The sequence below is a fragment of the Condylura cristata genome, unplaced genomic scaffold, assembly GCF_000260355.1.
Source record: "Condylura cristata isolate star-nosed mole 26May11 unplaced genomic scaffold, ConCri1.0 scaffold00028, whole genome shotgun sequence".
Taxonomy (NCBI): Eukaryota; Metazoa; Chordata; class Mammalia; order Eulipotyphla; family Talpidae; genus Condylura; species Condylura cristata.
The window spans coordinates 1,106,996-1,120,266 of NW_004567129.1; the positions used below are offsets into that span (position 1 = coordinate 1,106,996).

At 37.0% G+C, this 13,271-nt stretch overlaps 1 protein-coding gene across 1 annotated transcript in view; it reads right to left on the reverse strand.

Annotated features, from left to right (window-relative positions):
- The window catches only part of NETO2 (neuropilin (NRP) and tolloid (TLL)-like 2), a gene marked incomplete at its 5' end in the record, with an annotated part of 43,445 nt that overhangs the window by 24,144 nt on the left and 6,030 nt on the right, over positions 1 to 13,271 (reverse strand). The window contains 2 exons of the mRNA XM_012730449.1: positions 10,512 to 10,639; positions 10,744 to 10,767. Of these exons, the coding sequence (XP_012585903.1) occupies positions 10,512 to 10,639; positions 10,744 to 10,767 (152 nt within the window). The remainder of the gene's footprint in view (positions 1 to 10,511; positions 10,640 to 10,743; positions 10,768 to 13,271) is intronic.

Below are 13,271 nucleotides of genomic sequence, written 5' to 3' on the forward strand. Positions count from 1 at the left end.
GGGAGGGAAATGCACGGGACTATGGTGGTGGCACAGGGGTGATTTGGTGATGGGAAACCCGCGGGGATTACAATCGAGATGGAAAAAAAATGTGCAAAATGATGTAAAAATAAACTTTTTAATTAAAAAAAAAAGTAGCATTCTCTAATATTCAACTTTCTAGGTAAGACAACTGAAAATAAATGTCAAGTTATTATTTAAATAATGAAAAATGGTAATCTTCGCTTAAAATTTTAAATATTTAACTACTCTCAAGAATACCTATATAATGCAGATACAGCTGAAGCCGCCTATGTTCCCATTTTCTTTCCTCCATTCTATTCCTGAGTTTGATTTTTACAAGTCCTGTGTATGTTTTTACATTTTCATATTGACATATTTATAATACATAGTATTGCTCTGCGTATTTTAAAGTTGGTGTCAATTGTGGAGACTACTACTTATCTTGGACATTTAGCTTACTTTGACTTTTTAAAATACTAGTATTGCTATAAATACTCTTGAACACTTATTATATATAATTGTACTTTCATCTAGGTTTATCTCCAGACTTACACCTGCCAGAGTGAAGGACATGACCAACCTCAACTTTACCAGAGCATACCAGAAGGTTTTCCCATTTATCCCTCCACAGAGGTTGAGTTGAGCTGAGTTGCCTCCTTTACTCAACCTTTGTGGGCATTTGGTCATGTGGAAACAGGTCAAGTTAAGCCATATAAAATAAACTTTGATAAACTAGTCACCCTGATCAGGAAGTTACAGCACTCACCCACCCCCCAGCGCTCGCTGCTCCTTTACAGTCAAAACCTGTCTCCAGTCTTTTGATTCCTGGCATCTGGTGACCTGTGTGGAATCTCATCCTTTCCAAGCATTCTAGAACATGAGTCTGTATTTCTTCACGTAGCATGATGCATTTGAACTTCAGTTACCACACGTCAACAGTCTGTCCCTTCTTAGAGTTGAATAGACTTCGTTGTATGGATGTACCACAGCTTATTTTTTAACAGCTGAAGAACATTTGACTGTTTCCAGGTTTTAAGTTTTATGGCTAAATTTGCTGTAACCATTTATTTTTTATTTTTTCTGGATATCCATCCAGAAGTCTGCTAAGAGATGCAGTAACTTTGTTTTCCATAGTAGCTGTATCATTTTTGCATCTCCATCAGAGTTGTTAGGTTTTTCAGTAGCTCTAGATGGGTCTCAGCACTTGGCTCTATCAGGTTCTAGCAGTTTTTCTGGGGGCTGCGGTAGGCAGCACAGAGCTTTCTTATTCTGGTTTTAATTGGCACTTTTGTTATGACTAAATCAACCTATTTTTAAACTGGGTTGCCTCCTTACTGTTGAGTTTTGAGCTCTGGATTAAAGTTTTCAGATAAGTAATTTGCAAATATATTCCCAGTTGTTGGATTTTCTTTCCATTTAAGATTCTCTGACAGAGAAAAAGTTTTAATTTTAATGAAGTGTGACTTGTAAATTTTTCTTTTCTGGAGTCTCCCTTTGATTTTGTATCTAAGAACTTTATAACAGAAAGTCATAAAGTCAAAAGTCATAAATATTTTCCCCAATATTTTCATCTAGAAGTTTTACCACATTTTTTATACTTATTTATTTATGCACAGGGTACTGGGGTACAGGCTGAGGTGCTGGGGCGGTGCTCCAAAGGCGAAGTGGGGAGCAGAACAAGCAGATCAATTAAGATACCCTGCTGAGGGGAGCAGCAGGCAAGTCAGGAGAGGTCTGCTGTGCCATGTGGGTCAGCTCTGAAGCCAGGGCTCAACTCGCACTGAAGTGGCTGGGCCAGCTTGCAGTGCTGCGCTTTAACCTGCTGTGCCACCAGGGAGGGTCACAGAAGTTTTATGATTTTATATTTCCTTTCAGGATTCATTTTGAGTTAAATGTTGTATAAGGAAAGCATTAGGTTTAGAGCAAGGTTTTTGTTTTTTCATATGGATGGCCAATCAATTGTTCCAGCACTGTTTGTTGATTAGCCTTTCTTCACTAAAACACTTTTGTTTATCTGTAAAAACTTAGCCAGCCACATCTGAGAAATGACTGTGGTCCGCGTCTGTTCTGTGGTTGATGCCGCACAGTCTGGTGGCATGTCTTCTATTTTTGTTCACTTACAAAATTGCTTTGATTCTTGTAATGTCTTGAGTATTATTACACTTTAGAAATAATTTGTTGATGTTTACAAAAACGAACCTGGGATTTTGGTAGGGAATGTGTGCATTGAATGAATTTTAGAAGAATTGACATGTTAATATTCGGTCCATCATATATCTCCATGTAATATTTAGGTTTTCCTGAATGTTAGGGTCTCCAGTCTATGTCTCCATATATAGTTGTTCATTGAATTTCAGTTTACAATGCTGGTTACATCTTTTGGGGGAAATGTGCTTTAATGGTACTGTTTTTTTTTTTTTAAGATTTATTTATTTATGCATTTAGAACTGGGGTACAGGCCAGAAGTGCAGGGGTGGTGAGAGGATTCACCAGAGATAAAGTGGGGAGTAGAACAGGCAGACTGATGAAGTACACTGCTGAGGGGAGCAGTGAGCAGGTCAGGAGAGGTCTGCTGTGCCATGTGGGTCAGCTCCGGGGCTGGGCACTGAACTTGCACTAAAGCCGCCGTGGCAGCTGGCAGTGCTGCATCCTAACCCAATGTGCCACCAGGGAGGGCCCTGCTTATTTAATTTTAAGCTCCAAATTGTTCATTGCCAGCATATAAAAATACTTTGCAAGTTTACTTTTGCAATATAATTAGCACGCAACTTAAAAATGAGGTAGTTTCAGGTCTGCAACATGATTCAATATCAGTATGTATTGCAAAATGATCACAATAGCTTAATTAACATTCACTATCACAAAGTTTGGGATGCAAACTTTTAAGATCTACTCTTTGCAATTTTCAAATATACAGAATATTATTAGCCATAATAGCATGCTGTACATGTTATATCCCCAGATTTATTTTACAGCTGGTTGTACCTTTTGAATCTTCACAAATTCTCCCTGGCTACAACCAACCAGTTCTCTGTATGGATGAACTCAGTTTTCTGTTTATTTCCACTTAGTGAGAACACAGGATTTTCCTTTTTCTGGCTTATTTTACTTAGCTTAATGGCCTCAAATTCCATAGACATTGTAAATAACAAGATTTCCTTTCTTTGTATGGCTGAAAAGTATTCCAGTATATATGCACATTTTCCTTTTTGTATTCATCCGTAAACAAACTGCTTCCATATCTGGACTATTGTGATTTTGTAATGAACACGGCGGCAGGCATTTTTTGAGTTAATTTCTCCATTTCCTTCATATAAATACCCAGAGGTGGAATTGCTGAATCATATAGTCGTTTTAATTTTTGAGAACTCCGTACTGTTTTTGACAGGGACTGCACCCATTTACACTTCCACCAATGGCGCATTAGTTTCCTTCATTCACATCCCTATGAACACCTGTTTTCTTTTCTCTAGCTAACAGCCACCGTTTGGCAGCCATGCCTTATCACGGTTTGGATTAGCATTCCTCTGATTAGTGATGCTGTAGCCCGTTTTCATGTACTTAGCGGACATGTATGTGTCTTCTTTGGAAGTGTTTATTTAGATCCTATTTCCATATTAAACAGATTGTTTATTTTATTGAGTTGAATGAGTTACCTCTAGATTTTGGATATTAATTCCTTATCAGATATATGACTTGCAAATATTTTCTCCCATTTACTTGGCTCTCTTCATTCTATTTGTTTTCCCATGTTGTGTGAAGCTTTTTTAATTTGAGGTAGTTCCACTTGTTTTTGCTGTCAAATCCAAAAAAAAAAAAATTGCTAAGACTGATAAGAGCTTGCTACCTATGTTTATTTCTAGGAGTTTTATGATTTCAGGTGTTCAAGTTTTTAACCCATTTTAATTTTTATGTATGTGTATCAGGTAGCACTCCAGTTTATTTCTTTTGCATGTGGCTGAGCAGTTTTCCCATTACTTATTGAAGGGAATGTCCTTCCCCACTATATATTTTGGTTCCATTGTCACATTTGGCCACAAACACATGGGGCTTATTCCTGAGCTTTCTATTCTGCTGTGTATCTGGCACGTATGAGAGTACCACCCTCTTTTGAATATTCTCGCCCTGTAATATTGTACAATTAGGAAATGTGAGATACTTCCAGTTTTTGTTTTGAAGGCTGCTTTGATTATTCCGGATCTTCTATTACTTTATAAAACCTTAAGAGTGGTTGTTTTACTTAGGGAAAAATGCCATTGCAGTTTTGATAGGCATTGCACTGGACCTGTAGGTTTCTTTGGGTTGTAGAGATATTTTAACAGTATTAATCCCTCTGATCCACAGATATCTTGCCCTTTACTTTTCTCCTTTAATCTCTCTCAACAAAGCCTTAAATTTTCAGGAGTTTTTACCTCCTTGGTTAATTTTTATTCCTAGGTATTTTATTTATCTTGATGCAAGTGTAATGAGTTTTTTTTTTCTTAATTTCTCATTCTGATAATTTGGTACCCGTTTATAGAAACACAACTGGTTTTTGTATACAGATATTTGTGCTTGGCAACTTTACTGAAATTTGAGTTCAAATCACTTTTTGATAATGTCTTCAGGATTTTCTGTATAGGCCACTGGCAAACAATTTTATTTCTTCCTTCTCAATTTGGAAATCTGTTCTTTTTCTTGCCTAATTTCCCTTGCCTGGACTTCTAATACTATTCACTTTGTTGGTTTTTTTCTAAATGGATACTGACTTTTGTTAAAAACTACTTCTGCATCTACTCTGAAATAATCATGTTTGGCCTTCATTTTTTAATGTGGTATATCCTACTGCTTGGTTGTGGATGTTGACCCATCTTTGCATCACTAGAATAAATTGTTTGATTCATGGTGCATGGCCCCTTTATGTTTTGTTAAATTCAGTTTGCTATTATTGAGTTTTCTGGTTATCTATGTACATCAGGGATGTTGGTATATACTTCTCCTTCCTTGTAGCATCCTAGTCTGGTTTTAGTCTCAGGGTATGCTGGCCTTGGAAAGTGAGCTAGAAGGCCCTCCCTAGTGGTGCAGTGGGTTCAAGTGCAGCACTGGGAAGCTGGCCGCAGCCACTTCAGTGTGAGTTCGATCCCCGGCCTTGGAGGTGACCCACATGGCCCAGTAGAGCTCTTCTGACTCGCCTGCAGCACCCCTCTGCAGCGTACTTCGTTGATCTGCCTCTTCTGCTCCCTGCTCTGTCTCTGGTGCATCCTCTCACCTCCTGCACTTATGGCCTGTACCCCAGTTCTCTATGCATAACTTAATCTTTAAGAAAAAAATGAGCTGGAAAATGACCCCTCTGTTATTTTTGGAAGAGTGTGAGAAGGGTTGGTATTCCTCCTTTAAGTGTCTGATAGAATTTAGTGAGGTCATCTGCCATTGGACTTGTTTGATGAGAGGTGTTTAATTATTGGTTCACTCTCCTTACTAGCAATAGGTCTGTTCAGATGATCTGTTTTTTCATTATTATAGTTTTGGTAAGTCGTAGGTTTCTAGGAATTTATACATCTCTTCTAGGTTGTCCAGTTTAGGGAGTATTTTTATTCAGTCTTTTGGTTTCAGAAATGTCACTTAGTGAGAGTTCTCACAATTTTCTCAGTGACTCTAGTTAAAAAGTTTGTAATTTTTTTGGTGTGAAAACAACAACTATAAATCAGAGACATTCAGGGGAGATGGAAGGGGAAGGATTAATGGGTGGGAAAAGCATAGGGGACTACGGAGATGGTGCACAGGTGAACTGGTGGTGAGAATTTCACAGGGACCACAGCTGACAGGAGAAAGTGTACTTTGTACAAAAATGAAGAATGATGTAAATATATATGTAAATAAAAATAATAAATTCCAACAGTGATGGGTTAAAATAAAAAACCAGCCTTTAGTTTTATTGCTTTTCTGCTGTCTTTTCTGTTTAGATTTTATTTAATTTTACTCTTATGTTTGCTGCTTCCTTTTTTCTATTAACTTTGGGTTTGTTCTTTTTCTACTTCAATGAGGGGAATTTATGGGTAGTTTGAGGCCTTCTTGATACAGATGATTATGGTAGTGAACAACCTGTAAAGCCACTTTTGCTGCATCCTATTAGTTTTGGTATGTTTTCTTTCATTTTCATTTGCCTCAAAAATAACTTTTTGATTTTATCTTTGACCTGTTTATTGATCAAAAGCACCTTGTTTAAATCTCCACATATTTGTGAATTTTCCAGTTTTTTTCTCGTAACTGATTCTTACTATTGTGGTTAGAAAAATTGCTTCATATAATTTCGACTTTCTTAAATTCATTAAGACTTGTTTTGTAGCTCAGTATATGATGTGTGCTGGGGACTGTTACATGTGAATCAATTAGAATGTTCAGTCTGTTGCTTTTGGATGGACTGTTCTGTATATGCCTGCTGAGTCCATGTATTCTATGGTGCCAAGTAAAACTAACGTTTTATTTTCTGTCTGGATGATCTACACACTGATGAAACTGGAGTCTTAAAGGGCCAATGAGTATTGTCTTGCTGTCTCTCTCTCCTTTTAGGTCTGTTAATATTTACTTTTTGTAGTCTGTTGCTCCTCTGTTAACATAGTTTATATATAAAATTGTGTAAATTTAATAAAAGTTTACTTAAAATTCTTAATTTTGATGATTTTATTTTCATGTACATGTAAACATATAAACAAATTATCTATTTAAGAAATTGCCTGTTTAGGCTCTTTGTAAACTTACCAGCAAATAATTTACTTGTAATACTCCTTTTAATGCTTAGAAAAAAAATTTTATAAAATTTCAAGCATGCAAAGCTGTACAAAATAGCAACAATCGATCCTTACTCCACTGCACCCTCCCCACTTCTGCCTTTCATGTTATTACTTTGAGTCAAATTCAAGTGCTATTTCAAGTGTAAACAGTTCCATATGCATTGTGAAAGATCACTTAAAAATAACCTCAAACCAAACAACTTCTTAGTATCAAATACCAATGTTCAGAATTATAACTGTCTCCTAATGTTAATAGTTCCCCTGTGAAGTCACAGGTACATCAGACTTTCATATTCTTTAATCTATGTTTCCCTGCTAGCTCCCCCTCGCCTTCCTCTACTCCTTTCTCATTTACTGAAGAGACACTCTGGCTGTTTGTCTTTTGCTTATATTTATTTCACAGTTAGCTTATAAGTTTTTGATTTCTGCTGTGATTGACTTATGACTTCTCCATTTCTAAGTTAGGTCTTCTTTTTCTAGACCAATCTGTTTAGGGTACCCTTAAGGTATTATATTTGATATTACAAAAAGCCAGGTTCTGATTATTTTTTAAACTTTTATATTTCATTTGTATTTTTTAGTGATTGATCTTTCTTTGGATTCTGGCTATTCTTTTAACTTTTGGAATTGATTCATAGCTAAATAAATTTAAATCTTTTTCTTCCAAAGGAAGCATTTATGGTCATAAATTCCCTCAAAATGCTATTTGAAGTTTTTTTAAAAAATGATTTATGTTGGGCCCTCCCTGGTGGCGGAGCACATTAAAGCATAGCACTAAGAAGCTAAAGCACTTCAGCAAGAGTTCGATCCCTGCCTGCCCCGGAGGTGATCCACAGCACAGTAGACCACTCCTGATCCGCCCGTTTCTCCCCTCAGCAGTGTACTTCATCAATCTGCCTGTTCTGTTCCCCACTCTGTCTCTGGTGAATCCTCTCACCGCCCCTGCACCTCTGGCCTGTACCCCAGTTCTGTAATGCATAAATAAATCTTTAAAAGAAAAATAAAGATTTTATTTATGCATCCAAAAACTGGGGTATAGACCCGAAGTGTTGGAGGGGAGCAAGAAGATTTACCACCGACAGAGCAGGAAGCAGAACAGGTGGATCTATGAAATACACTGCTGAGGGGAGCAGCGGAGAGACAGAAGAGGTCTGTTGCACCATGGAGGTCAGCTACCTGACTGGGGATCAAACTCATGCTGTAGTGGCTGCTGATAGCTTCACTGTACTGAGATTTAACCCCTTGTGCCACCAGGAAGGCCCTATTTTAAGTTTTGATGAGTAATATTTTCATTATTATTGAGCATTTTAAAAATGGAGTTTCAAATGTGTTCAACTTATAGCTTGATTTCTTCTGTGACTAATGAATTGGTAAATTGGTATAGTATTAAATTTCTAAACATATGAGGGCTTTAAAACTATCTTTTGCTTGCTGGCTCCTAATTTAATTGCATTTTTTTAAGATGAGGCTCTGCATGCTATCAAGCACTGACATATTTCAGGCGTCCATTTTTACTCTAATGTATGCATGAGTTTTAAAAAAAAAAAACATGTCATGCATGCTTGTAGAGAATGTATGTTCTCCAGATTTGGGGAGCAATGCACCATGTCCCATTAGGTATACTAGTTCATGTGCTGTACCCTACTAATATTTTTTATGCTTATTAATGACTGATTTTTTTTTAAAGATTTATTTATTTGTGCATACAGAATTGGGGTACAGGCCAGAGGCTCAGGGGCGGCGAGAGGCTTCACCAGAGACAGAGTGGGGAGCAGAACAGGCAGATTGACGAAGCACACTGCTGAGGGAAGCAGCGGGCGGGTCAGGAGAGGTCTGCCACGCTATGTGGTCACCTCCGGGGCAGGCGGGAATCGAACTCATGTGGAAGTGGCTTTAGCTTCTTAGTGCTGTGCTTTAACCCACTGCGCACCAGGGAGGGCCCCTATGACTGATTTTTTTAATGCTCAACTTTTCTTTTATCCTTGGCAAGTATCAACTTATGCTTTCCTCATTTTGAAGTCATGTTAGTACATACATTTAAAATTATTATATCTTCCTTACAGATCAGTGTCCTCATTTCTACTTTAATAGCAATATCAGCTCTTTTTTGGTATCTAACATTTCTTATTTTTAATAGTTACAAAATTTCCTGTACTCCTCTTGAAACAGAATATCTGGATTTTAGCTATAGCAGTTTCTCCAATTATTATTTTTGTCAAGAAATTCAATTTTACTTCAGTCTTGAAGGACAAATTAGTAGAATATGGAGCTGTGGAATGTTTGCTTGCCAGTTGTTTTCCTGAGCTCACCTGAAGACACTGTAACATTGTCTTTATTTCTATTGAGTTGTCGGAAAAATCACTGCCTATTTTTGCTTGAAAACCAGAAAAGTACATCATGACAATCTACTATTTCACTATTGATGATGCTGATGTTGTCCCTTTGTAGGGACTCTTTTCTCTTTAGTGTTTGGAAGACATTTCTTGCTGTCTATGGTGCCCAATGTAACTGGGGTATGAATGAAGACCATTTTATTCTTGTTTGGGGAGTTTTGTTAATTTGGGGACAGAACCATTTTGCTAATATGGAGGATTAGCAATTCCATATCCCAAACGCTAAAGAAAACAGGCTTCTAGGTATAAAGTTTTAGAGGAGACCCCACCTACATGCCACCCCAAAAACAAACCTAGAAAGACAGGCAGGCTGCTTTGTAACCAACCTGCTGTAGTGGAAGATCTTTCTAACTGGCCATTTCATGGCACGCAGCTCCCGTCGCTGTGGCTTCATGTGAGTACAGAGGCACAGAGCACCGAGGCCTTTCACTGTGCTCCTCACCCCTCCCCTCCCCGTCCCACTGAGACTGGGGACACCAAGCTCCCGCACACTCTGCCTGGACAGTCAAAGGCTACTGAGGTCAGCAGTGGATATTTGTAGCGCCAATGTCAGTTTATTGCTCTAGTTTACAGTTTTCACTCTTCATTTCCATAGCCCATGAATTACCTTATACATCACATCAAGAGGATATTTTATATATTCGATCCAGTGTCTCCAGGTGTTTTGTAACAAGTAGGTTTTCAGGTTATCTAATCCTTCATATGATCATAACTATAAATTACATTTTCCTAATGCTTTAAGGGTTTGTTCTCCTGCCCTCATTTTATGTCCATACACACTAAATATAATTTTAATTGTGTTGATATTCCTAGTAGAAATTTAACAGCAAGAGGTAAACGTAGTTAACAACCAATCTCGATATGTCAGAGTTTTTAAAAACATCCCTCCCTGTATTATTTTCCAATAAAAGCTGCATCTGAGCAGCATGGTGACAACACAGGTCTAAGAACAATGTATTTGTGTTTTGGTTCTTACAGAACTATGACTAACACTAATACCTTCAACAGGATGCTTCAACCCACGTGGACTGTTTTCCTTCTCATAAAAAGCTTTAAATGGACAATGATCATAGTGAACAATACTTATGCTCTCTATTGGGAATGTTGAGATTTTAAGAATATAAGAATTCTTAAAATGAGAATCTAATGCACATGTGGGACTTTTAAAACATATATTCTATTTTATTTAACCACACAATGCTGAGATCTTAGGAGGTACCTAGAATGTGACTGAAATGAATGTTTAAAATAGTTATCAGTAAACATTTGTATATGTCAGAGTGATACATTAAACAAATCATGTCTAGTGTGCTCTTCTCTGAAGTGACTCAATATGCAAGAATACCTTAGCTTTGGGCGTAGCTTTAATGGTCCATATACAGTCAACGGCTTGGCCTGGTTTCGTTTTCTCTTCTTGTTCTACCTGACTAGAACGTACTATTCCATCAGCTCCTGAGAGTTCAAACTGGCAATCTAGAAAGAATAGATGGATGAAGTTCAAAGGAAAATAAGACTGATCCAAAATTCCATGAGGAAAAAGAGGTAATATACTAAACCTGGGATGGGATTTAAAATACCTCCTAAGTAAGTAAAGTCAGGATCTGTAACAGAAAAAAGAAAATCATTGCATTGAAATATTTTACAGAAATGCTAAGATTTGATATCCTAAATTATGTCTAGAGCTACATTTAGCATTAACAGCAAATCAACAAAATCTTCATTCGTGCAGATTCTACACTGTTCTACACTGGTTATTTATAGCCAAGTGCAGGAGCTCACTTACAGGATCAATATTTAAAAAAAGATGTTTTACTTTTGAGTTCACCATGAAAACTGTGCTACCAGAAACTCATAACTCTGTCAAGAATGGTAGCTAATACAGGGACAGGTGAGTACACAAACAAAATGTGGTACATACAATAGCGTGGACCATTACTCATTTTTAAAAAGGAATGAGATTCCGACAATATGGATGAACTTTGAGATTATACTAAGTGAAACAAGCAAGACAGAAGGGAAAAACAGCATATGATTCAGCTTACTTAGTTACCTTGAGTAATCTAACTCATAGAGAAATTAGGACCCAGGAGCTGGTGGGAGGGGGGCTGGAGATTTCATGTTTCACAGGTGGAAGGTTTCAGCTTGGGCTAACAAAAAAGGGCTAGAATTGGAAGTAGTAATGGCTGCACCACACTGAATATTCTTAATGTCAGTGACTTGTACACTTAAAAATAGTTAAAATGGTAAATTTTATGCTATGTATAACTATCAAGCACTTACAAAAAGTGACAATTGAGCTTTTATTTTTTTTTCTTATTCACAGGGATAAATGACTAATACATGGGATTTTCTGGCTTGTGAAGTAATTTATAGAAGATTAAGAACCAATAGTTTATGTCAAATAACTGATTTAATTAAGTTGTTCAGATAATTAATTTGTTTTGAATGAAATCAATTAGCTGAAGGAATTGATACACGGTGTCAAGAAGACACAAAATCTTATGTATCAAGCAGATCTTTGCACACAAATCTTAACACTACCTCAAGAAAGACATAAAAAAAATCATGCTTGTCCCGCGGGGATTACAATTGAAATGAAAAAAAAAAAAAAGTACAAAATGATGTAAAAATAAACTGTTATAATAATAATTAAAAAAATCATGCTTGTAATGATTTAAATGTTTTAAGTATAAAAAAAATCAGGCAGCATTATATGTAGAGATTCTTATTTTGAAAAAAGTAGACTTTTCCTTTTTAATATATCTATGAGAGCAATTTTATATAGCTTATAGTTAACATATAGAAAATTAAAATATGTAGGATTCATAAATGGTATTACCTTATATTTGCATTTTATAGCACTTTAGACTTTCTACATACATATGTTTAAAATCATGCTAATGGCAAAGCCATCATCAGGAGGATGCTGTAATATTCTGTTTTATAGATGAAGAAATTGATTCAGAGAAAGAGTATGATTTTCTCAGTTCATAAAATGAATGGCAAAGTTGAGACTAGTTCTGTTTTCTTTATAGCTTTTCTTGCTTTACTATGTTGTCTTTATAATATGGGTAAGGATTCTATAATTTTATAACTAAAAGAAAAAGAAACATGTCAAAATAAATAGAAAAGGCATAATTGGATATAGCATGGCCCTGTCTACTTATTTAAAGACCTTCTTAAAAAATAAATTTTGTCTAGAGGTTGATAAATCTGGAGGAACCTATTAACAATGATAAGAAATCAGCAAATTTCCTTAGGCCACTGATATTTGATGGAGTACAGGGTTTTTTTTTAGTTTTAGATATTTACTAGTCAGTGTGAATCTCAACACATACTCTAGAATGATTTCATTCATTTAGAGGGGAACTATTTTCTGGTTAATTTGAAAATTGTGCAAATGGCTTGTGGAAGGCTTTCACTTTCAGCAGTTTTATAGTGAAAGATTTCAGTTAGAGTCTGGCCCCTCTACTGCAATTTGCTGTCATCAACATTCACTGAGCAGAACTTGTATTGACCACTAGCACCTAGTTTAGTCCAAGTTTGTTCTTTCTGTCTCAACTGACATCTGAACAAAGCCAGGCCCAAAGCGCTGCCCCAGTACCTTAAGCATCAGTAAATGCGAAGTGGAGATCAAGCTAGGTGGCTCCTTGGTCTGGCTGGGTCTGGTGGAGCTTGTTATGGGAGAAGCCTTAGGCCAGGAAGGAGAGAAGTCTGCAAGGTCTGGGAGCAAGTTTATGCCAGGCAGCAGCTCTGAACAGATTGCTACTTCCTGGAAATAACTAGGGTTCTGGAAATTCTGACTGCATGATGACAATATCCTAGAATTCTTGCTTACATAGGAAGAAACTAATTAAAGCACCAAATAGTTTCTGTGACTTACTCCAACACTGTTTAAATCTTTAAATTTCTCTGCCAAAGAGCTGAGGTATTGTTATCGCCTTTTAGCAAAGTTGGTTTATTCAGTTAAAAAAGTCTTAAGGGCCCTCCCTGGTGGCGCAGCGGGTTAAAGCACAGCACTAAGAAGCTAAAGCCACCTCCGCATGAGTTCGATTCCCGCCTGCCCCGGAGGTGACCACATGGTGTGGCAGACCTCTCCTGGCCC